Source organism: Canis lupus, chromosome 10 (assembly GCF_011100685.1).
Source record: "Canis lupus familiaris isolate Mischka breed German Shepherd chromosome 10, alternate assembly UU_Cfam_GSD_1.0, whole genome shotgun sequence".
In the NCBI taxonomy this organism is placed as follows: Eukaryota; Metazoa; Chordata; class Mammalia; order Carnivora; family Canidae; genus Canis; species Canis lupus.
The window spans coordinates 61,885,932-61,911,632 of record NC_049231.1 but is presented as its reverse complement, the minus strand read 5'-3'; the positions used below and the strand labels follow the sequence as shown (position 1 = coordinate 61,911,632).

At 46.8% G+C, this 25,701-nt stretch overlaps 1 protein-coding gene across 5 annotated transcripts in view; it reads left to right on the top strand.

Annotated features, from left to right (window-relative positions):
- The window catches only part of BCL11A (BAF chromatin remodeling complex subunit BCL11A), a 100,195-nt gene that overhangs the window by 63,169 nt on the left and 11,325 nt on the right, over window positions 1-25,701 (top strand). For 3 of the 5 annotated variants that reach the window (XM_038551331.1, XM_038551334.1, XM_038551330.1), the window contains exon 3: window positions 21,061-21,162. The exons of the other annotated variants lie outside the window; for them this stretch is intronic. In XM_038551331.1, the coding sequence (XP_038407259.1) occupies window positions 21,061-21,162 (102 nt within the window). The remainder of the gene's footprint in view (window positions 1-21,060; window positions 21,163-25,701) is intronic. 5 annotated transcript variants of the gene reach the window in all.

The following is a 25,701-nucleotide window of genomic DNA, read 5'->3' as shown; positions in this document are numbered from 1 at the left end:
AGAAGTGCGAGGCTGGATTATGGAGCTCTGAATGGTGGCTTAAGGAGCTGGACCATATCCTGTTGACCATGGGAGGCTGTCAAATTGTTCTGAGCAGAGGATGAAGGCAGCATTCTAGGTGACGTGCGTGGAGGGGTGGGGTGGGCAGGTTGTTGGAAATCTCTCTGTAATGTCCTTCATGCTGAGTTCTCCTTTGTCAACTTGTATGTTCTCGAGGATGGAGCTGGTTGACTGTAGGGTTTCCTTTCATGAGGAGGGTGGAACCAAACATTGTAGGATACAACCAAATGGATCTGTTCTCAATGTGGAGAAACTTCTAGGTCTTGGAAAGTTTTCATCTCGCCCGCATTATGGATGGAGAGTTGACAGGGATGGAGTTTGGAAGCAAAAGCCTGTCATGTCCACATTGTTCTCTTGTCCCTCTCCTCCAGACCATCCATGCTGAGGAACTGTTCAGGGCATGGAAGTTTTCCATGATGGCATTTATCATTTAGATGTGGGGAAACAAGGCAGGCACCCAAATCCATATCCTTATAAACTCTCTTTAATAGCATCTTCCTACTGTGGGCATTAGCAAGCTAGCCCTGAATTTAGAGAACTTTTTTGGATAGGGTAAGAGGAAAGTTGAGGAAAGGAGTGATTGATAGGCATTTGGAAAGGAAAGAAGGTCTGTGGGCTCAGGAGATTAGCCAGGGAAGCACAGAAAGTCAAACAAGGAAAGCAGAGACCTTAGTGAGCCCAGAATATTCTGGAGGAGAACCCACCTCTGTTCGGATTTGAAATGATCAGAACATCTCTTCAGCCTCCGTCATGGTACTTCTTGCTATAGGCAGAATTTTCTTGCAAGACAAATGTTAGTCAAACCAGCGTTTTTTGTTTGTGGTTGGTCACTTGGCATGCAGCATGGCTCCTTGTCCTGGACGATGAGGAGGCCATTTTAATGGCAGGCAGGGTAGCTGTGTGTTCACTGCAATGGAATAAGAGCTTCCAGGAGAATTGGTGGCTTTGGGGGAAAACTCACAGTGGCAGAAATTAATTGGAAAGTAGAGTAGAACTGACTTCCAAAGGCTGGTATTATGTGGATTTGGATGTGCTGTAGGCAAACGACATAAAGGAAATGGAATGAGAAATAGTGTAAGTGACTGGCAAGGATCCTATTGGCTGGTAGACTAGTGTTGACCGCTCCCCCAATGTGAATTTAGTGAGGTGTTTCCACTTTATCTTCCCCAAACTCTCAACAGTGTTATTGGGGTCTGAGACATCCTTCAGAAACGTCTTGGCCACCTATTGTTTTATAACCAACAGCAATTTATTCCTCTTTCTTTGAAGATAAATTCATTTTGGGTGGTAGTAACTTCAGGCTGTTTTGGAATCTTTGGCTATTGGTTTGAATTTTTTTTTTTTTTTTTTGTAATTATTTTCACGTCAACCAAAGGTAGAAAGTTTTACTGAATCCCCCTGCAGTATAATCAGTGTTTCCTTTCATCGGGTGGAGCAAACTATTTACAGCCCTAATAGGGTTTACAGTGAATTCTATAAGTGATACTGACTTCTGTGTCAGCAAAAAATGAAACAAAAACTGATCATAGATGACATTACCTAAATGACAGTACCTACGTGTGTCCTTTCTTTCACATTTGCTGTAATCCTGTTATGGCATTGTCCTATTACCCCAAGTACTGTCATCTTTAAATGCTGTCAAATCATAACTGGATTGCCAAGGACAGAGGAGAGGAATCAGAGAGAGCACAATGGCATTTTCCAACACTACGGCAGAGACGGCTCTTTCCCATCCCATAGGCTGAATTCTTGGAGAAATTGTTCAGTTAAAATGATGACTCAGGTGTCTTTTACAAGCGTTGACGAAATAGCCAGATTCCCTCGTCATGTTCCTAGAAGGAAAGAAAGAAACGTTCTCTTTTAACAGCTAATGAGACACACTCTTCCAGGATAATGTTAATGTTTCTGGATAATGAGAACTCTTTATAAGTATTATTATTGTGTTTTCAAAACCAGGTCAAAAGTAAGAGCAAAGAGAGGGCTCTGTCTAAGAATTTAAAAACCAATGGTTTCTCATAATGTCTTCCCAGACTGGGTTAGGAGACTCCACTTGAGAGATGGGAAACGGAATCCTAAGGCATTTAGAGGCAGATGTTGTGGGACAGCTGGAGTTGGGAGCATTCATATTTTGGGTTTGTTCCATATGAGCATGTTCTTCCTTGTATATTTAGACCAGATTAGTATCCAGATTTTGCAAAAAACGTTCATAAATTCCTGTCTTCACCTTTCTGCAGCTTCTGTAGGTACACTAGTTCATGGGGAGATGGCTGCATTAAAATTAAGCCTCTTGCTTTTTGCACTCCATCGCTCATAAATAAGGGAGTGAGAAATGGTTACCCAAGCACCCTCATTCAGGCTAGCTTGGCTGCCAGAGAATAAGGCTAAATTTAAGGGGACCAGCTAACACTTCTTTCTCATGCCTCTTTGTTTTTTCGCTTTTTATTTTTTATTCATTTTTTATTTTTTGCTTTGGATTTTATAACAGTATAACTGAGTTTTTCCTTAATCTGATTCTGTATTCATTTTTTAATAGGTAATGTTGGTTAGTGTGTTCTATTATTTATAGCTCTCCAGAAGGATCCCAAGGGAAGATAATCTCCATTTGAGGAGATGATTTCCCAGTCTCCACACAGATGACGAAACAGTAACTGCCCACTACCCGGCCTGCCTCCTGAGTTTTTTTTCTTCCACTCTCGGTGTGTGGCATGTGGGCCGCAGACACCCGAAAGCCTGGCTGGAGGTGCAACATGGGATGTGCTGACATTAACGCGAAAGGACTGGCTAATTGACTTGCAAAATATAGGTTAGGGAGTTTTATGGGATATCAAATTATCTTCTTCTTTCTCTGATTAAAGACAAAATATTATATTAAGTAGATCATTACATGGGTAAAAGGTTAGACCTTCACACACTTAGAGGTGTAGCGCTGGCGTTCCCCTTGCTGCCGGCAGAGGCCTGTGGCAAGTAGCGGACGCAAGGCCAGAGGACTCACTGTTCACAGAAATGTGACACGTCTGGATAGAGAAGTTAGATTTATCGGAGGGGTGTTTGCCCTGGCTTTGAGTGGTCCTGAGTCTTTTTGATTCTCATAGAATAGAATCTCAAAATTAAATATTAATTTGTTCTGATCCCATTTCTGCTAGCAGGGACCAGGGCAAATACATGAAAGGGGGAGTGAGCTGTGGGCAGAGACGGGATCACCCCCAGGCTGCCTGCGAGTGGCATTCACCGGGCACAGAGTGCAAACGTTCTTTCGAGGGATGGGGTTGTTCTAGGACTAGGAACTGCTTGTCTGTCGCACCGTGATGCCTTGGTCAACCGTCTAATGTTACCAAGTTCTTCCTGAAAGAGATTTCAGTCCTAATCCTGATGTTGAGGCGGAGCTTCCATGTGTCTGATAATAACCTGCCAGCTAATCCATCATGCTGCCCACTTCGGTGCATTATTTATTTCAAAGCCTGAGGACCTCAGGCCACCACAGGGCTTGTGATTTGTAGAAAGAGACAATTTCATGGCTCTTCCAGACCAGATGTACTGTAGACTGGTAGGTCTTTAGAAGTTATCTCTTAAAATATGTGTATGCACATACAGTAAGTATAGGTTTCTTGAATTTCTCACATCAGTACTGAACTACACATGTGTGCATAAAGTGGACCATCAGCACTTGCTACCCTATCTCTTTCATCATGTGAGAAGGAGCCATGGTTGCCAAAGGGGCGGTGGGCAGCCTGGGCCAGTAGAGCTGTGGTTGGTGTCTTGATTTGATGTGTGGGGGAGAGAACAAATCATAAGTCATTCTCTGGAAATGAGCCAAGGTCCACCTGCAGAGCAATGACCCTGAAAGCCCCGGTACCAGCCTCCCCGGGATGTCTTGACCTTCAGCAGCCTTTTTTTCAAATCCGCTTCAGAATGGAGAACAGCTTGCCTGTGTCCTGTACTGTTGACCTGCTGACAGACAGGAGCATTAGAAACTTTGGATAGATATGGAAATAGAGGCCTAAAAATACTAAACAGACCTTGCATGTTGCCGGGGGTGGGGGGTAGGGGTGGGGAGGAGAGAGCCAGAGCAGAAAGTTGGAGAAAGTAGAGGAAACACTAAAATGTGCAGCCTCATTCCCTAGCCTTCCTATTGAAGATGGGGGTCAGTTGTGGCAGTATCTATTTCCAAGAGAAGACAAAGCCATCTGTTGGGCGAGGGAATTTGGAAGACCTGGAATTGCTGTGTGACCTTAGGGAAACACTTGCCTTCTCTGGGTTGAGCTCAGCCCGCGGCTCACAAGGGGCGGTGCTGGTATTTATAGACCATGTTTGACAGTCCCGAGTGGAAGGCAACTTCACTTCTCAGCTCAGAATAGCAAGCGTTGTTTCTTATTTCTAGGTTGCTGGGGCACCTTCCTAGTTGCCTAATAGTCGGCAGCTTGGTGACGTTGGATGAAGGGTTTGTCTCCTGACATGAGTTGACATGGTTCTTTCACTTTCCACGTTATTTTCTGGGTCTAGGTTTTTTCTTATTTTTTTCCTCATAGGTGGTATCTACCTGAATAGGGAGTCTGCCCTGGCTCACACCATCCTGTTTGGTCGGTTAGCTTTGAAGGCACTGAGGGTTTTCCTGGGACTGGAAAGCCAATGGCCAAAGTGACAGCAGCAGGATGTGGGTGGAGGCACGGGCCCCTCTGGGGTTAGCGGCCCACTGCTGCTGTTGAGGATGCTGTCCTTGGGAATCTTGCTGGGGTCGCCTCGCTCCACCCCGCCGGGTCGCTGTGACTTTAGCTAATTCTGGGTTTGTGTGAATTCATCAGGCTTGCCAATGGCGACCCACTCCATCCTGTCCCATTGCACTTCAGAAGCCAGCAACTTGCAAGGCCAGGCTCCCTATACCCTCAGCTGCCTGTGTTCGTTTGCAAGACCTCAAGGAAGAATTGGGCCTTCTTAGGGAACTGGGCCCAGTATCAAACTGGGGGTCAGTGTGGGAGCTATGGAGGCAAAGGATAGCTTTTTCTTCCAGAGCTGTCCCTTGTACCTGGTGGAGGTGTGTGAATAGCTTATATATTTCCAATTTGACTTAAATACTGGTCTCTTTCTTGGCCAAGGCTTAGATAAGTGCCTCAGAGCATTTCCTTTTGGCCTAAACTTGATGAAATTTAGATGAATTTGATGAAATAAACACAAGTTTACATATGCACGGTCATGAACACATCACCCATCCCCTTGTCCACCCCAGCACACATCCCATAATGAGCTATTCCTAAGTGAGAATTCCTATAATTCTGAGGTCTTTCACTGGGGTGGTGACAAGGGCAGAAAGCCTCAGCCCCATATGCATTTTTGCTTGAGTTGTTAACCTTTCCTTCTTCCTTCCTCCTCTTTTTCCTCCCCTGTCCAAAGGCCCCCTTCCCTTAAGAAAAAACATGTGAGCCATGCTGGAAGTATAGACTTGACCTCCACCTCACCAGGTGCAGCTGCTGACCAGGGCAAAAAAAAAAAAAAAAAGGAAATATTTTTTTTTTAAAAGAAGGTTGGAGGAGGGGGGAGTTTCTGTTCCACAATCACTGCTGTTTCAATAAAAAGCAACCTGGTTTATCTGTAAAACCTACTTCCCTTTCTGTGAATGTGACCGTGTTCAATAGCAGTGTGAGTGAGTGAGCGATGTGTGAGTGTGAGTGTGTGTGTGTGTTGGGGGTAACGAGAGGAAAGGTGACAGAAGGGAGATGCTAGAGAGAGGATGGAAGGAAGAGAAACAAGAGGTGGAAAAGAGAAGGAAAAGCAGAAAAGAGAGCAGGCAAAGAGGCAGGTGGGAAAGAAGATTGAAATTTGAGCTATTTTTAGCTGAATGTGAATGCAGATTTCATCAGGCTTGTTGGCTGTGGGGAAACACTGTGTGGGGACAGTCACCTTGCATGTAACTTCCTGCAAAGCGGCCACGGTGACTAAATTTTCTGACACTGTCAGAGTTTGGACAACCCTGCCAGCTCCTGGAAGGGCAGCCCAACAACTGTCACAGGCAAAGCATCAAAAGTGTGAGCTGTCGATAGTGACCTGCATTTGCAGAAAATCTGAGGGCTTTCTAATTAACAGGGGAGCTCTAAATTAGAGTAAAGCTGTTTGACAAGCCCCCTCAGATGCACTAAGTGTCACGGCGCAGATCATCATTACGTCTAACAAGCTTCTGATTTTTAACAGAAGCTATGAGGTGAACTCGCTTATAATGGTTCAGTTTCAAGGGGGGAAAAAAAAGCCACCCCCTCCCTAAAAAGGAAGAAAGAAAGAAAAAAAGAAAGGAAAGAAGCAAGGAAGGGAAGAAAGAACAAGAAGGAAAGAAGGGGGGGGAATGAAAAGAAATTCTCACGTGAGTGCTTTGGGCAAATGCTCAGATCCCATCCCCGAATTCTTGCCCTTGTTGCTAGCCGAAGCATTCGGATACATCTTCCGGTTTAGATTTTCCTTACTGTAATCTGTGTCTGCTAATATGCCAGCCTGTTCATTTGATATTTCCCGGAGACAAGCATCTCTTGTGAGCTATTTCTGACCGTTGCGTATTCCGCGGGGCCTGGATTGTTGAAAGCAGTGCCCCAAACCGTAACAACCTGAACACTGCAATCCAGACACGCGATAGAGGCAACAGTTGATTAGGGTTCTACCCTGGACGGAGAAGCAGGCGAGGGAGGGGCTGCAGGAGATCGCCGCTGGACCTGGGGACTTGCCTGAGACCACTTGGGGTTCATCTGCGCACAGGCCTGCTGACCCCGGCCCGGCCTCCTTTGTACGGGGCGGAGGGATGTGAATCCCAATTTGAGGCATTGATCTAAAGCAGTTTTCAGAGGCCTGAGAGGAGCTGATGGTTTGTGTGTGTTTGTGTGTGTTTGTGGGTGTTCCCCTCTCTAGACCATCTCTGTACCCCGGGATATCCGTTAGAGGAGGAGAGGGCCGTAAACCGTCAGGGTTGGCCCCAGTTGTTCAGGAAGTGCAGCATTAGGGGCAGCACTTCTTTCGCTTGTGTAGATTCCCCCCAAACCACCCACACCATCCTTGCAATTATTCATGAGAAGTAAAATAATATAAATCACACTGCCTGATTCTTCTCAAACAGCTTGCGAAGTAATCACAGGCTGAAGTGCAGGTTTTCTTGCAGTGTCTCTATCAGTAAATCAGATTTTGAGCATTTATCAGCAAAAGTTAGGTTTAAACATCATTCCTGTGATGTTTGAAAGAAAGATTTGTTTCAGTGGGGACTCTGCCAATCAGCGATCTTCCAGCTTGACTCTGCTATCAATTATTGCTGCAATTATTTGTCTAGTTGGATATTTAAAATGTCATCAGAAAGAGATGATTACATATTCCAGAAAGCAAGGCACTGTATAATCAGATGAACTGAATCCAGTTAAATGTAGTGTGGTACCAACCTGTCCTTCAAAGTACGATTGTTGAGCTACCACCAAAGCAGCAGCCTCCTGCCCGGTTTTCAGGAAGCCGGTCTTAACCTTGGGATGCAGTGCGCTGCCGGGGTCGGGTGATACTCAATTATGGGAACCTTTCCAAGTCTGAAAATGGAATTGTTCCTTCAGATACACGAGAAGTACATTTTGGTTATCTCATTCAATTCATCTGCAGATCTATAAATAAGAAGTCCCTCTATTCTTCTTGCTTCCTGTGGATTTAAATGCCAAATCCTGATTTGTGGCAAAGTTGTCACATGCCCCTTTTCCCACTCTCTATGCCTGGTGCCCAGGATCTAAGCAGTGGCAGTAGAAATTACAACTGTTTGGAAGCCAAGAAAAAGCTCCATTTCTCACTTTTCTCCAATTCCGGATATTCTCGGCCCTGCTCCATCTATCAGCCTTCTCCCCACACACCTCCTCCACTGCACACCCTCCTTCTGTCCGCTCCACGAACAGGAAACAAATACTGCTTCTTTTTTTTTTTTTCTTTTCTTTTTTATGGAGGAAAGAGACCACAACCTGAACAAACAACCAAAAAACAAAAACAAAAACAAAAACAAAAAAACTCCGACCAAACTAAACTCTGTAGATAGAAGATAGAAGGATCCCAAATTGTCCAATGTATAGAAATTCCCCCTTAATGATCTGACCCCACTCCTGGTATTCGATCAGAAAGTGACAGCCAAGCCCTCAGCTGGGCAATGTTAGTCCATCCCCATTCTTGGAACTGACTAGAGGTTGCAGAGACGGTCTCTGTATCTAGGTGGGTTTCATGAGTTAGAGAACAGGGTGGGCTGGCTGGCAGGATTTTTCCCAGTTCACTTCCTACACAGCATGCTGAGGTCTTATGACACCATAACGCCTTGGTGGCCAAAAGGCTCACCCATCCTCACATAAGATGTACTGGGGGCGGAGGGGTCTGTTAAAAACTTAATCTCAGGGCCCCTGGGGTCTCAGTCAGTTGAGCGTCTGACTCTTAATCTTGGTTCAGGTCTTGATCTCACAGTTGTGAGTTGGAGCCCCACGTTGGGCTCTGTGCTGGACACAGAGCCCGTTTAAGGAAGGAAAGAAATCTCACCTGTGAAAATAAAAAAGCACCTTTTAAAACATTGGAGCCCTGGGTTGTGTGCACTTGTGGGAGAGAGAAAGATATAGGGAGTGGAACATCCAAAAAAGAAAAGAGAGAGAAACTTTAGAAAAGTCACAACCCATTAAAACGGAGAAGAAACACGGTCCCTGCTGTGATCAGCATTGGCCAGGAGCTGCCACCTTTATCCCCTCTCCTCCCTCACTGGCTGTGCTCTAGGACCCTCATCTTGCCTGGGTTTCCTAGCCAGGCCCTGCCACATGTGGCCAGGGTGGCCCCAGCCCCAGCCCAAGGTGACCAGGGCAGCTGACCACACTGCCCTTTTGGAGGGGCCACAGATACTGCTTTGACCCTTGAAAGTGGGTTATCTGCTTGTGGCGGGTGAGGTGTAGTGTGTTAAAACCATAAAACAAAGGTGCAAAGGGCCTGGTTTAGTTCTGGAGTGATGGAGGGAGGCCCTGGCTTCTGAATGTTTGCCCTGTTCTTGGGACCCCTGCTCTATTTTTGTTTTAAGGGTGTACGTTTCTTTCTTCGTGACCCCTAGCATGTCCCAAGCAGGGGTGGGGGCCCAGGGAGCGAAGGGTGGGAAGGGAGGGAATCTGTGGGGTTGTCTCCAAAGCCCACAACCACGGTTTCACACCATGTGGCCCTTGCCAGGCCTTGGGCTGGGGAGCCGGGGCCCCACAGAACACAGCGGGGCTTTGCATCGTTCTTTCTCGGGCCTCCACCGGGCCATGCCAGGATACGGTGCAACTTTTGGGTCATGAGGTGTGGGTGGCTGCAGGTGTTCTCCTGCCTCTGAGGCAGGGAGGCAGCTGAGACCAACCCACCAGCCTTTTCTGCACCTTCCATGGCCAGCTTCTTAGCCTGATTTTTAAGCCCTTTTAGTGGAGCAAAACCATGGGTTCTAAATAGAATTATCTGAACTGAAGAACTTCACACTGTTCTTTCTCTTGGGGCAGAAAGATAGGGGTGTAGGTGGGGGATGAGAATAGAGGAAAGTGTGGGAGATTACTAAAAAAAATTAAAAAATCGAGAGAGGGAAAGGAAAGGGACCCAGATTAGGTAATTGGGGCCAGTTCATCAGAAGCCTTAAGAAAATTGGGCATCTATTGTAACTCTTCTAACTGTGTAATTACACGGCGTTTGGAAGGTGAATTATTAACCCGATTGTCCATAACAACCATTGAGTAAATGTGCGATTACAGATTGCCAAAATCGTACAGTGAACCGATGGGCCGGCAGCCACTTTCAAGGGGCTCTAATCGTGTCCTGGGCCAGGGCTGACCGAGGCTCCTTGGTTAGTGAATCATTTACTGGAGATTCCGCGGTGACCTGGGGGAGGGGGGGCCCCTGCGGGCCCGGGGCAGCCCGTCCGGCCAGGCCGTTGAGCATGAGGGTTCTCAGTCGGACCTGAAGAAACGTCCACTCCCGCGCCCAGTGTCTACTGAGAGGCCAGAAGGGCGTGGGGCGTCGAGGTGCCCCCCATGCCGCCTTGGTTCTCGGCAGCCCGGGCCTGTAGTCGAGGAACCGATGCCCACGTGGAGCCCCGGACCCAAGAGAAACGTGGTGTAGGGCCGGGGAGAGGACTGGTGCCCTCCGGCGTCCTCCCAGGGGCCTTTGTGCCCCCCCGGGGGGGATCTCAGGGGGGCCTCCTCCGGGAAGGCCACCGCCCTCTGCAGCCTCTCGGCCGAGGAGCGTCAGCCAGGAGCCGCGGGCCATAAATGCAAAGTATGGGCGAACAAAAGCAGCTTTTGAGTGAGAAAGCTGAGTGGAGTTGTCCCAACCTGTCAACTTCAGATTTCTTCCCTCCTCCCCATAAATCAAAAAACGGTTGGTGGAAGGGAGGGACAGAAGCGTTTCATTTTCAGATTTTGTAAGAAAATAAAATCAAATCAAAAGAACCTGTCCCACGCTGATACCTTACATGCCAGGTTTGAGCCTGAGGCACATTTTTGTGGCCATGTAATAAGCCTCTTTAGAATGGTGACAGACCCTTGACTCTTTGCCTTGAATTACACTGATAAAAGACATTTTATTGCGTTAGAGCTGGGGCAGGAGTACAGGACGGTTCTTGCCTGGTCGGCCTCTTTGAAACCGCGTCAGCCCTGCTGTCCACGCTCCGCACCGCCTGACGGGGTCCTGCGGGCCGTGGCAGGGGGGCTTTCTACCCAGCAGTCGAAAGTTGAGGCTCTGGAAGTAAAAGGATTTCAGCCTGAGGGGCTTGTTAGGGAGAGTGGAGTGTCCCCGGTCCTGGTAGGCAGAAGAGACCTTGGCATCGGTGGCCCCAGGTCAGTCTCACGGTTGGGACCGCACGGAAACGGCGCGTGGCTGGGAAAGCTCACCCTCTCAGACCTCATTTCCCAGGCAGTCTTAGAGAGATTCCAAAAACAAAACGATTCTGGGGTCTCCCGTGTGGTTGTAGGGTCCCTTTATCCGCCCTTGACCCCTATGGGATAGGGGCAAGGGCATTGTGGCCCCTTTGCCCGGCGAGGCCAGGTCTCCACGAGCTGAGCTCCCAAGTGAACCCGTCCATTGGGTAGAAAGGAGTTGGTGCATTCTTGGCTTGAAGAGCTTGGAGGTGTCTGATAACTCTGGGTGTTACCCTTGCTGAATCAACAGAATTAGTAAACCCCAGAACAGCTAGCAACACCCACCCTGTGGCTGGATTGGGAACTCCTGAATGAGTGCACATGATACATGTGGGCACCTCTTTTTTATTCAGGAAATTCTTTCCAGGTTGGTTAGTGGTATAAATGAAGGATTAGAAATTGGGTAAAAAGCCAGAAAAATAACCAGGAAGCCGAGAAAATAGGCCTCGGATAAATAGGCTATGTCCACCTCTCCCTTGCTCTGTGGGACTCTGGCAGAGAGGTTGGGGCTGAGGCCAGAGCTTGGCTGCTCTGCGCCCAGGAGGAGGAGGGAAGGTGCTGAGGGACACAGGAGTCGGTAGCAGAAGTTGGAGGAGCTTGTGGGCGGGCAGAGGCCTGTTTCTGAAAGAAGGACTAGCTGCCTTGGGATGAGGCCTGGCCTCCCAGGACCAGAACCCTCCTTGATTCAATCTCACCTCAGGCGAGAGGGCAGCCTAGTTTTGTTCCCGAAGAAATGTCAGAGCCTGACCTGCTAGACCATTTTTTTTTTCTTTTGAGTTTGTAGAGCTTTGAGGCCTTAAATTAGTTCTCATAATTTCCGAGCTCTTCTGTATTAACCATAAGACGTAATAGGTTTTGATTCTGGAGAATGGCCAAATCTGGTTCTAAGAATCTCTTGGCCCAGACTGTCACAGAGCATTTGGCCTGTAGGATATGCCTTCCCCACTGCCTCACACACGCGCACCACTTTATAGCCCCAGGAAGGCGAGTGGTTGCCTGTAAAGGGCATGAAGGCTTGTGTCTAGACCACACGCTCTGCCTTGGCTCACCTTGAGGGCTTCTGAGGAGAGCGGGGATGAGGGGCAAAGCTTGGTCCCCAGGAAGGTGGACGGGTCCTGCCTTTCCTCCAGTCCTGTCTTCGTGACCTGCAACAGGATGCTTTTGACACGTTCTGTTTCCTCGCTGGGGAGGTGAGATAACACCTTCCCTCATCCCACAGGATTACTGTTGGGGCCAGAATGTGAGGAGGATGCTTTGGGAAGAAGAGAAGCCTCTCCACAGGGGCCAGGACATCTTCCCTTAAGAAGGGCCAGGCTGGGAGGCCCTGACGCAGCCTTCCTGGGGCTATCTCTTTTTTGGAGTGCCTTTCCATTGAATGGTTGCACAGATCAGTCCTAGAAGATAAGACCAGAAAATTCTCCAGCTCCGTGGGTGCTCAGCTGTGCCTCTGCCCTTCCTTGTCCCTCCAGCAGCCCCACCGCCCCATCCTGCAGACTTCCTCCTCCGCAGCACCCAAGAACACCTGGAAACATCAAGGATCTCCTTATAAGCTTGACTTTCTTAAGCTTGTTCTGGTATTTTCTTGAGACTGAGGAAAATGGTGGTCTGGAGGCATAAATTACCTTTGCTGTGAATCGACACAGATAAAAAGGCTCGGGGTGGCCTCTTCAGAGTAATTTGGGAGTTGCGTGTTCTGCTGGCTTTGATAGACAAGGCCTCTGCTCTGGCTGGTGTTATCAGAATTAAACGTTTGCTAAGCAAATGGTCAGCGTCACTGGATCCATCTTTCGGGCCCAAATGCCTTTTCCTCCCTTCAGTGGGAAAATGTTGATTCCACCCTCCTCAGGTGTCTAATACTCGAGTCAGGAGAAACTCAAGTGTGGTTTTCAAGGCTTCCCAGGTCTGGGACTATGATTTTCCATTCTTTCCTTCATTTCACCTGTGCCAGGTGTGTGTGTGTGTGGGGGGGGCGGTGAGTGGTATCTGTGAATGTGTTTGTGTGCAGCTGGACAGTCTGGGTGACAGCAAGGGATTCAGGGCACCTTCTTGGATCACTGTCCGCCCCCAACCACAAAGGTATTGCATTTGAGCCCCACCTTAAGGGAGCCCAATACCCACAAAACCTCATCAATGGCAACTGATAAATTAGAGGGTGATTTTTCACATTACAGAAAGATTGTTAACTTTTCAAAAGGTTTCGCCACAGGGTTCCTTTAAATAGTGAGCTCCCCCACTGAATTTAAAGTGTTTGTTTACAGATCATTAACTACTTGACAGAGAGGTTGGGGAGGGGGTGGAGGAAGAAGCACTTAAAAGGTAAAATGTTAGAAGCCCTGCCAATTTTCGATGGGCCTGGAAGGGTGATGAAACATCTCTGAAATTATGTCGGTTAGCAAATGTGATTCAGTTTACAGAAACTCACTTGACACATGGCTTTCCAGGAACCCTTCAAGCTGGTTGAGGGCAGGGACCACAGGACACTGGGGCCTTGCCGCCCTGGTTTGAGGTGCTGGGTGAGGACTCTGGCTTTCCTTCGAGTCCTGCATGTGCCCTCTCCTGAGCAGTGGGTGCCAGGCCCTGGCAGGAGGCCGAGAGCTTTGCCACTGGCCGTCTGGCACGGACAGCCGAGACCTTTACTCTTGACATTTAGCCTGAGTTTGTGGAAAGTTTTTTCCTGGTTCTCTGTGACCTTCAGTCTCTTTGGCTCTGGACCCACCTAGGTTTCCTCCTTGAAGCTCAGACAGGTGATCTTTGCAAGATCGTGCCCCTGGAAGCCGAAATCCACCATCAGGCCTAATTTCTGTGTCTAAGAATTAGCTGGGCAGCTGCACCCAGCCCACACTGGCCAGAAGCCTCCCCTAGTCCCTGCAGGGGCGCTCACTCACAGGCCCACCCCGCCCGGCTTTCAGGATGGGCCCACCCTGCCCGGCTCTTACCTGTATCCCAATCCCCAGCGCTAGATCTGGTCTCAAAGAGACTCCGACTGGCAGGGGAAACAGAGGGAGAAGTCATTTACCTGACCCGGTCTTGTCTTTTCAAGGACTAGAAAACTTAGGGTCAGAGAGAGGAAAGGATTTACTCAAGGTCATGCACAGCTGGTGAGTGGCAGGGCTGGGCCTGAAGAATCTGGATTCCTGACTTTGTGCCAGCAGCCTCTCCAGAGGAGCGAGCCCCTGACGAACTAAAGGAAGAAAAGAATCTGGAGAGTGAGGGTCAGTGCGGTTCGTGGGCCAGGGCATCATTAAAAGTAGTTCTCATATTCTCCCAAATGACCTGCAAAAGACCCCAGGTTGAAGCAAGCCCACACTTACATGTGCATGCTCACACACACACACACACACACACACACACACATATGCATACACTCACGCACACAAACAAAATCCTCAAATAAGGATGGGGGTGGGGGGTGGGAGTGAGGGTACCCCCGCCTTCCCTGTGGCTTTGAAGAGAAGAAAAAGGGGAATTTTGGAGAGAAGGTCAAGTTGATGATTGAAGAGACAAAGCGGTGGAGGAAAATCTGCACGTTTCTTGCACAGTCATTTGTTGAAAATGTGTCAGCAAGTACAAGCCCATCTTAAACGGGCAATGATACATCTGAAATAGATTATTTAAGCCAGGGAGGCAATATTGCAGAGATGAACGCGGCTATCAACACTTGTTTGTCTGACTCAGAGGAATAAAACAGTGAATTCTCAGCAGACCACCCACCATACATCAGGGGAGGAAAGTGGAGGTGGGGGCGGGGAGGACAAAACGGGTAGATGATCTTCCAGGAAGAGTCTCACAAGCGTCCCACATGGCCGTGTCCCTTATTTTAAGAAAACGTGACACTTGCAAGGATGAACCTATAAAGGCCGAAGGCTTCGCAGAAGTCCTCACAGGTTTATTTAGACGAGCAGATCCTCCGTTGTCAACCGAACGTATCAGCGTACAACATCTTGATCTAAATGTAACTACCTGTTGGGCCCCATTTGCTCCGCGCACACCTTGGCCTTTGCTCCTCTGGGCGCCTGTACCTGCTTTTGCTTTTGTCTAGAAAGTCCTTCCTCTTGGCCCTCCAGGTGCAGTTCATAAGTTACCACTTCCTGAAAGCTGCTCTCCTCCCTTTCAAGTGGAAGTAATTTCTCTTCCTTTGAATTTTCATAGCTGGGCCTCTCTCATGACACACGTTCCGAATTGGAGTAGAGCGATTTCTGTCCTGGCCTTATCTTCTCTACCAGTTGAAGGCTGCCGTGGGGAAGTCTGTGTCTGTGTTTTCTTTGTGTTAGCCCCAGACGCTGGCCCCTTGCTTTGGACCTTTCAGGCCCTCGGTAAATAGTTGTTGGATGAATGCACGAAAGAGTGAATGAATGGAATTAACCTGGGTAGCACGATTTGCAGAGTGAGGTATACAGTTAAACAGAGGGAAAAAACTGTCCTAAGACAATTTGTCTTTATATAGCTGCCCTTCCAGTCTCCTTGATAAGTTCCACCATTCTAAGGCAAAAGCTTAAAGTGTAATAAAAATTTATCTAATTCACAATCAAGTGAAAATACTTTGGGCCCAGAGCCAAAGAATATTATTGGAGTGCACTTTTTTCAACACCCTAAATTTAACCAGCTGGAATTCTTTTTTTAAGTACCATCCTATTCAACCTTTTGAAATGAAGGATTTGCCTTTTAGTGGGAAATCTGCATTTCAACACAAAGATGGAGCACAATGTCTTTGGTTTAGTTATTCTTCTGAAAAGCAAGCTTTTTTTTTTTCTTTTTTGAATTATATGCTTTGCTTATGTTAAAGACACAGATTGCAGAAAATTTTGTTTAGGCCCGACAGATTGGTAGCTTGCATTTTTTGCATTTTTATAGATAAAGGGGCATGAAAGGTGTCATGTCTCCCTCTCCCCTCATTGAGTGAATTCCTAGGATAAGAACTCTAAAGGTGAAGTGAGTTTTTAAACAGTCAAGGCTGTGAGAGGATAGAATTGGTCAAAAAAAGAAGGGTTTTTAAATGACTAATTGGTGAAATGAAAGTCACCGGTGAAGTCTCGAGGAATATAGAGATCATGAGCAAGTTTCAGCAAAGAAATTCTGTTAAGTGTGATATCTCTAGAATTCTCGCTTGCTTTCATTTGTACAGGATACACTTTTTTAAAAGACCATCACAATTTGGTAAAACCTTAGCTGGTTAAAAAAGCAATGATGGAAAAAATGCTCATGTAAATGCTCATTTCCAGAACAAAAGGGAATGCAATTTTGACAATATCAGAAGGTTAATTAAGAAGTCTGTTAGCCCTGATACAGCTGGCACATTTTCAGTTTCGATTGACAGGACTCAAGACATAGGCCTAGCTAATGTTTGCTCTATAATGCTGTGCTAAGTCACAGGATCTGAAAGAGAGGAGCTGGTATCTATGGTAAACGGAGGGTCAAGAGCTAGAAGGACATTTAGTGGATTTGCTTTCTAGTTAAGGAAGCCTCTGTCCCAGACTAGCTGCACTGTTGTTATTTTTGTGATTTGGATCCACTGATATTGATTAGAACTGAAATTGGTTCATTCGGGAAACTGTACAAACTTTGAGGATGTATTTTTAAGTGTAGTCTGTAAGCTCACTACTGGCTGGGGGAAGAGGAGATTTGGAAATTTTGGAGCTGAAAGAGAGGATTGGGGGTCCTTTATTTTGGCCTATCACCTAAGATGGAGATGCCTCCTCATCGTGGTGGGTTGCCGCTCCTTCTTTTCTGGTGGACCCAGAGTGAACAGGAGGTTATGCCTTCTCAGGGTAACCCATTCCACTTGGGGACAGCCCTACTCTTTTTGTGCTCTACCTTGTTGGAAAAGCAAGGAAGTTCTCTAAAAACATATGCTCAAGAAAGGAAACATATATGCACTGTATACACATGCGTATACATTTTAGTAAACATCAAAACATCTGTATGTCTATGTACTCCTCTAGAGAGGCCTGGCCAGGATTTGATACCTGATAAAAGTCGGGCCCGCAGAGCAGTCACTAAGCGTGTTGGAAATGATGCTTTGTGCTTAGCTGTTTGGGACATTTGTAGGTCAGCAGTAGACTATAATGCGACTGCATTACATACCCAGTGATTAATTTCAGAAACAAGCGGCATGTCAATAATAAAGGAGTCTTTGAGAAACCGATTTAAGGACCTTAAATTCCAGGGATATCCCACAGGGCTTCTAGAGCTCTGCATCAAAAGTTGGTACCCATTGTATACAGAAATGTAAAGTGATCAATGTAAAACATGAAATCAAAACCATTCCCAGTTTATTGCCAATTTTTAATGAGACCTCAGATATAAGATTCATTATTTTTTATTCAGCCGTAAAGAAACGTTGCCACTTAATAATGCATAAGGCATTTCCAAGGCCCCAAGTGGAGATGCTGGGTCTAGAGAGACCCTTACGAATGAGAACAGGTTAAAACACCTTTCACCAGAAGAGTACAGGCATTTGAAAAGACTGATCCAGAAGAGGGCAACACATCACATACGACATACGTGAGTCCAGACAAGGACAGAGAGCCCAGTTCCTATTGCATCCATGCGGCGTGCCACAGCTGCATTCTCAAACATTTCAGCCTTCTTGGAAGTGGTGAGGACACCGTCTGTCTAGCGTAAACCGGTTTGGATGTAGTCTTGTGCAAAGAGCATTCCCTGTTTGATGGAAAGCTTGGGTCTGTTCTCTGTCCTATCAGTGAAGGAGGGTGGAACCTGGGATTCCACACAAAAGGATTCTTAGGTATGTCCCAAGCTTGCTTGTTTTTGACTGTTCTAGTCCTAAAAGACGTGAGTCCCAGACAGAAGGGACAACGGTTGCATAGCCGCTCTGGCTCTCTGCCAGAGGAACATGCTTCCAGCTTCCATGCCTCCCCTGACCCTAAGACAGCGTTATTAAACTGGAACTGTGCATGCATCACCCGGAGGGTCTGTTAGACATAGAGTGCTGTACGGCCCCCGACCCCAGGTTTTTATTCAGTAAGTCTGAGGTGGGCCTGAGAATTTGCATTTCCAACCGACTCCCAGGTGATGCTGGTGCTACAGCCTACGTCTGCACTTGGAGAACCGCTGCCCTAAGAGTACCACCAAGGAAACAAAAGAGAGCAGAGCTAGACAGCCCACATTCCAGCCCACCACTCTCTGGGGAAAGTGAAAAGAAAAGGTCCTCAACCAGGGCTGGCTCAGGCCGGTGGAGCTGCTCGTTGAGAGTGATGCTTAGAAGCATTAATTGTGAGACTCTGCCTAAAACATGATGAAATAATTGAAAGCATCATGGCAAGAAGTGAAACCCTTGGGAGGCTATCGACAATTTAGCATTTCCAGTTTCAGTGAGAACGCCAACTACTTATCCAAGGAGGATGTGTTCAGTGGGAGAGGCTACAGAATCAGCTGGGGTTCCCCATTGCCTATACTTTGACACTCTTCCTGGAGGAACAGAAATGCAAGTATGGGTCTCTTGGAAAGACAATATCAATAGCTTGTGAAGCCGGTAGGAACAGTTTGTCTCTCTTCAGCTGGCTAATCCTGTAGGAGAAGCAGAGGTAGAGGGTAAAAACAGTGAGGTGGGGTGAGGTTGGATGCAGAGAGAGGCTCAGGAAGCAGATCAGGTGTTGTTTTCCAGTTTTGAAGCCAGGTCAGTTTATTTGGACCCTCCCACAAGGCCCACTCAACACCTCTGGGTTGGACTCTGTCCCAAGAGGTTGTTAGGAGAAGTGTTTCTCCTAATGGGTTAGGAGAAAGAGAACCCTCCTCATTGGCACTTCCTGGGCAGGAACCTGGGGAAGAGATAGATGGCTATCCCAGAAAAGAACACTGGACAAGGGGTCAGGAGACTAATTCTGATCTTTGCTCTAACCATCAGCATAGCTGTGGGTCAGCCACTTAATTGCTCAAGGCCTCCGTTTTCCCATCAGTCAGATGCAGGCATAGACTTGAGGATCTCGAAGGTTTTTTTTATCATTCAAAAGCCAAAAGCAGGTCATGATGCCAGATACCCAGATCCTCTCCTGATGAGCCCTCGCTCTGCCATGTGGCCTTGTCCTGTGGAAAACTGGACCAGGCCGCTGCCTCCCCCCTCCGGGGCACCCCAGGGCTCTTCTCAGAGGGAGCGGCGGGGAGTTTGAAATCAGACTGTCCCACACAGGGGTCCAGGTACCTTGCTGCACCTCTGCTAGGATCCCAGAGCTACCTCCGTTGTGCGGGTCTCCTAAGAGGGTTTCCGTCTTGGTCACAGACAAACTTAGGAAGTGGCTAAGGCAAGAGCGAGTACAAAAACGGGTTCTCTGACTTCTTGTTGAGAAACACAATGACCAAATCTGTAGTTAATTTTACCCTCCTCTCTCAATACCCTGTTTATAATATAAACAGTCAAATGAAGACATACTTGTTGTTGTTGTTGTGAAGTCCAGTCTCTGCGCCTTTTGCCGGTTCATTTTGTGGTATTTATTTTGTTTGGGCTTGGAGCGGAGGATATGCCTCTCTAGATGGTCTCCGGCTAGGTGGGGTCTCTGTAGCAGCCCCCCTTTGCAGGCCTGGTAACAACGGAGCATAAAAGCTTCCACGAGCCCCACACCATTGTTACCCACCGGGCTCCCCATGAAAGGGGAACTTGTGCTGCCTGCCCCGGCTGTTCTTGGCAGCGAGAATCTCTATAAGGAGAACAGGATGTATTTTACACTTGAGACCTGCTATCCTCGAGTATAACAACAACACTTTTAAGTGCTCTTAATATTAAGCTAATGGAAAACATACTCTGTTTACTCACCATCAAAGTCTGTTTTTCTTCTCTCCCTCCTCCCCCAATCATCACAAACTCCCAGCCTCTAGAACACGCTGAGTATCTCCTGCTCCATCGACCCTACACTCTGTCTCAAGGTTGACCTCTGCATGCTTGATTGGCTCAAGGTGGACTTGGAAAAACTAGGAACTTACCACAGAAACCATATAATCCCCAGGTTGCACAAACCAAATATTTCCTTTCTCACAAAAGTCTCGGTGCTAGAAATGCTTGATTTACTGCTAGATTTATGTTTATTAGTGTGAGAAGTTGTTTCTCCTCACCAGAGAGCAACCAAGTGCAGTAGAATGGAGAAGGTGGGCCACTTTCTCTGGGTGCTGCTGTTGCTGGAATGCTGCTGGTTCTCTCCTTGTCACATAAGAGAATAGGATTCCTCACCCTCAAGATTGGCCTTGGCCAAAGTTATTTGAACCCCAGAAATCTCAGTCTGTATTCTCTACTGCTTTGTGTTATAAGAAGCCATGTCTAGGGATGCCCAGCTGGCTCAGCGGTTGAGCATCTGACTTTGGCTCAGGTGCTGATCCTGCGGTCCCAGGATCAAGTCCCACATCGGGCTCCCTGTATGGAGCCTGCTTCTCCCTCTGCCTATGTCTCTGCCTCTCTCTTTCTCTCTGTCTCTCATGAATAAATAAATAAAATCTTGGAAAAAAAAAAAGAAAAAAAAAAAAAAAGGAAGCCGTGTCTATAAGGGGTATTCCATTGATACAGTTCTAGAGTGTGGCCCAACCAAGTCCAGAATGCCTAAGATTTCCCTGCCTTTGAAGTTGCTGTGATAAGTACAGCTTGGGAAGAAGTTGTAGGGCGGGGAAGGTGGAGTGGGACGCTCTATTCCAGAAGAAATGATTCACAGATCCATTCATTTCCTACTTGCATATTGTTTTTTGCTTGGGCTTGTCTTGGAAAGTAAATGTATGCATGTTAACCAGCCTTGCAGATACATCCCTCCATTCTACCAGTCAACCCCGTAATATTACCAATTTCCACCTTACTGTTTACGTATCACGTATTATAAGACAATAAACAAACAATAACAAACAAGCAAATGAACCAAAGGCCACAGCCACCGCCCCCACAACTAAAACAAACTCCTTCTATTTTGTCAAAAAGGACCAAAATCAGAAACAAAACAAAATTGTGGCACTAACTTCATCGTTGTTTTTTTTTGATAGAGGCCTTGGGCCGGTTAACTATCTGCAAGGCTGCTGTAATGATGTTAATCTATTTTAATGGAATTGAAATGTGATATCCTGTGGTTTACGATGCACGTTGTTTATAGCTTTAGTGCTTGATTTTGGGTTTCTTTCACAGATAAACTTCTGCACTGGAGGGGCCTGTCCTCCCCTCGTTCTGCACACGGAGCTCTAATCCCCACGCCCGGGATGAGTGCAGAATATGCCCCGCAGGGTATTTGTAAGTTGAGCATTATTTCTTCTACAAATGTCCATGTGTATAGAGATGAGAGTTTCTGGAAATTACCTTACTTTTTAAGCACTGAAAGGAGTTACTTCCAAAATAGATTGGCATCCTCATATGCATTATTCCATTACTCACTTGGCACCCTCTCCCCCACTCCACTCGGTCCCCTCCCCTTCCTCCCTCCCCTTTTTTGTTTCTTCCCTCCCTAAAGACGTGGAGCCACAGCAGCTCAGCCCTGGGAGGGGGGGTCTCCTCCCCAGGGTCTTATCTGGCTCTACGGCTGGTGACCATCTACATCTGTGTGTTCAGGGCTCATTTTATTGCTGGACATTCACTTCCATGGCCTCATTTAGGACTTGGAGTTTGTCCCACGGTGTACATGATAGCAGAGGCCAGAACCGAAAGAAGTCAGTGTAGAGTTACTCTAGAGTGATTCTCGTATATGTTATCTATGCATTTACATGTGTACTGAAACATGGTATATTTGTATATATACATGGTGCATTATATACGTGCAAACATAGACAATTTCTACTTATTTTTCTCCTAGTTTTAGAGAAAAATGCACAGCGTTGTTGCTTAAAGCCAAAGATCCCACCGCCACCACCATCACAACCATTAACACCATCCAAGTACTTGTGCAAACCAACTTTTATGGTGGGGAAATTTTTTATGAAATGTAGATCTGTATGTTTTGTAAAAAAAAAAAATGTGTTTGAAAAGATGCTGTTTTAGAAGGTAATACAGTCTGCTTTTCTCTATGTAGTAACAAATGATACAAATGATATGAGTCATGCATGGCTGCAAAGTCGGATGGGGGTGGGGGTTGATTCTACCCCAAACACGAAAAAGCAGCTTTCAGAGAAAAAGAAGCGTGGCATCTACGTTTGATTTCAGGAATGTGTTTTTATTTTGAAAGTTTGTGCAAACTAACCCATTGTGGAAAGAAGAAAAGAAAGGGGATACAGTGTCACGGAAAGGAAAGAACAAGATGCTGTAGGAGTTCAGCTAGAGAGGGGACTGGCATTTAGGTGGGAGAGGTAAAGTCGACCTAACCACCTTGGGAATGGTGTCTGCAGGGCAGGGCATGCGCCCTGAGACCAAATTTGAAGCCAGCTGTTTGTTTTGTTAAGTCCTAGGTAATCCTAGGTAACAAAGAGTTATTGTATGAATTTCACAAGTCCTCAAGTCCTGAGGGCTGGGCGGTGCAGGGGTTAGAAGCACCTCTTGTACCACCCCCTCCCCAACACCAAGCTGGGCCTAAGCCTGGGTTAGGTCACAGATGGTAGAGAGTTTAGGGGGTTGGACTCAGGGTTTCGAGTCCCTACATGCTGACTGGGTGGGGAGAGCGCTCCTCATTCTGCTGGGGGTGCCTGGGGCCCACACCAGGGCGTGGGAACAGAGCCACCCCTGAAGGGAAGGGGAAAGAAGGGAGCGGGACAGTAGAGAGGAGGACCGAGGTGAGTGGCCAAGGTCTGCTGGCCTGGGAAAGAGTTTGGTTCTCTCTCTTCCACTGACCCTCACGAGGGCAGGGAGTTGGATTTGAGGGGTGGGAAACTAGGAGCCCGGGGCCTTCTCCCCTTCCTCCTGCCAAGGGAGGGTGTCTAGTTTGCTGGTGCCCATGCTGGCAGGACCAGTTTAGGAGTGACCAGACAAGGTATGTGGAAATGGGTTGTGGAGTTCCAGAAAGCTCTCTAGCAGAGCTGACCCCCAGGCTACTCCAGGTGCCTTAACCAGCCGCCCTTGGCTTTCAGAGCACTTAGCACTTACCTTGTGGCTTCCCTGCCGGTAGACCACAGGTAGACCACAGTCGAAGGCCTTGAAGGGGCCCCCTCCTGCTGCCCTCTAGCCAGGGCCTCCCCTTGGCCTGGGGTGAAGCCTGGATTCTGGGTTCCAGCCTTCTTCTGGAAGCCCTTCTGGGTGTACAGCGTGGTCAGCTATCATGCTAGGTAGGTAACTCATCGAGCCTGGGAGTAATGAAAACTCGCAGTGCTGTCGGACCTGGTAGTTTACATATGGCTTTTATATACGTCTGTCATCAGAGCCTCACAATCCTTAAGGTACCGTTTTTTATGCTCATTTTACAGATAGGGAACCTAAGGCTCAAAGAAATGGAATGATTGGCTCAGAGCCGGAAGCGGGTAAATAGTAGAGCCAGGGGCCTGGTGTCAGACCTCGTTCTTCTAAATCCTGAGACTTAGATCACACGACTCTTTAGCATTGGTGACAATGGGGTTATTCCTTCCCATACCATAAAATGAAATAAAATAAGAGCCAGTAGGTGAGCTAATAGCCGATTTTAACTGTTTGATGCCTGGAGTTCCTATGCTTGGGGCCAGGTCTCAGTTTATTGCTCTAAATCAAAACAATCCCCGTGAATGCCCAATGAGGCTCTCAAATTGAGAAGTTGATTTTCGTCAGAGTAAATGAAGAATATTATTATATTTTACACGTCAATAAATCAATGTAGCCCTAATTTTGCCACGCAGGAAATCAATTCTGGTCTTTCTAAACCATCAAAGATGTTATGAACAAAGTAATTTCACAAATTATGGCAAGTAACACATTTATTGATGACTGCAGTTTAGGAATGGAGACTCTGTGAGCACCGTAATATAATATGGTGCACTGGCGTGAGCCGAGTGAAACACAGATTATATGGTGAAACTGTAATGCATCATTTGCTATTAGTGGACTGGTAATAATTACCGGTTTCAAAGCAGCTCTTTCGATGTAATCTTTCGTCTCAATCGTAACAGCCCTTCTCATTGACATTATGATTACACTAGCTGCCCTCATGATCTAGAATATCTAGTTGATAGGAATACTAAAATGCGATAGTGAAAACGGTATGTTGTATGCTCATTATAAGATAAAATGCCATCTTCTCTGACCCGGTGTGCGAGAGGAGAGGATAACGGCAGAGTGTGAACGTGTTGTAGCAGGAGCACATCACTGGCTCTGGAAACAACATTTTAGGAAGTTCAGAGCAGCAAAATAAAGCAGACTTTTCTCGTTTAAGCCTTTTGGAAAGGATGCAGGTGAGATCCGTGATGCAGTGCCGTCCACCTTTCCGCGCTCACCAGGGCCCGGCCTGCTCCCGGGGGGCCCGCGGAACCCACGTTGCTAACTACGGGCCCAGGCCTGGGAGGAGTCAGTAGGCTATTAGGAGCTGAAATATGATTTTATGGCATCTGGAGTGATGAAAGCGTTAAGGACTTGTTGTAGCTGACAAATCTCCTTTTTTACTTATCCAATTGGGATTGTCAGGCTAAATGTATGATAATAACACAGAGTCCTAGAGAGGCAAAGGAGAGAGCCACGGAGGGTCACGTTAGTTGGAACCAGATAGTTTTTTCCCTGCCTATTTAGGACCCAAGTCATTGTTCAACAACAACAAAAAATTTATGAAAATACTCTCAATGATGCTTTTTATTTCCCTTGGAAGAGAGGAGGCAAACAAAAATAGGCAGATAATGTGATCCTAATGTCAGCGTTTTCTTTCAAAATCTTTCTGCCTTTTTTTTTTTTTCCCTCCCTCCACATTAGGCAAATGTTGGAAACCTAATTTTGGTATCTTATCATCTAATCTTGTTAAAGAGATTTACCCAGGAGTGGGATATATTGAGTGAGATTATAAATGCATTGTAAAGTAAATTACAAGGTCAGGGCAGGGAGTCCATTATTCAGACAAGTGCTTGAGCAAGGCTGGCTTGTTTTGGAATGCAAGTGTTTGGGGCTCCTGAGAAGACCCTGCCAGCTTTTCTTTCTGACTTGCTAAATGGAGGAATCATAATTGATTAATTCCTCATTCCCACTCTTTAGCTCCGCAGTGGATTTTTTTTTTTTTTTTTTTTTTTGCTTTTAAAAAAGTTGCTGACAAACACTAGCTGGGGCCTTAAGCAACTGGTCTAGTCCCCCTTTGAAAAGGCGGGCTAAAGTTTATTCTCATTTGTGTTTTACGCACTGTCTTTTTTGGCATCCCTGGAAAGTTATCTATTTTTCTCATCCTTGTCCCTTGGCCACCAACATTTGTGCCCCCTTTTAATGCCGTGGTTGACTGGTAAACTGTTAGTTACTCCCTTGGTGTATATATATTTTTAAAATTTAGCTATCTCCAAAAATGAATGATTGTGAAGTCAAGCTGGCCCCTCTTTGCCAAAGTGGCATTTACCACTCTCGGGTTCTTTTCAGCGAGAGAGAAATAATGTGACTTAAGCAGGGCCCCTCTCCAGACGGCTTGGCTACTGGCCAAAGAGTTGACTAGCTGAACTGTATCTTTCTGTTTCTTTCTCAACTGGAGCTGAGGCTCAGCCGAGGGCGCAGGATGTTGTATAATTTGGTTCACGTTGTTAGCCTCTCAAAATAATGAGGAGGAGGATAGTGTAGCATTTCTCAGCCTGCTGCCCGTCATGGTGCTGGCTGCTTTAACTGTTCTTAAACTAGGATGCTGTGTCTGCTTAAGTTGGCACCAGCCACTCCTCCTAACTTCTCCAGACTTGCATTTGTTTGACTGGGGGGACAACTCCTAAA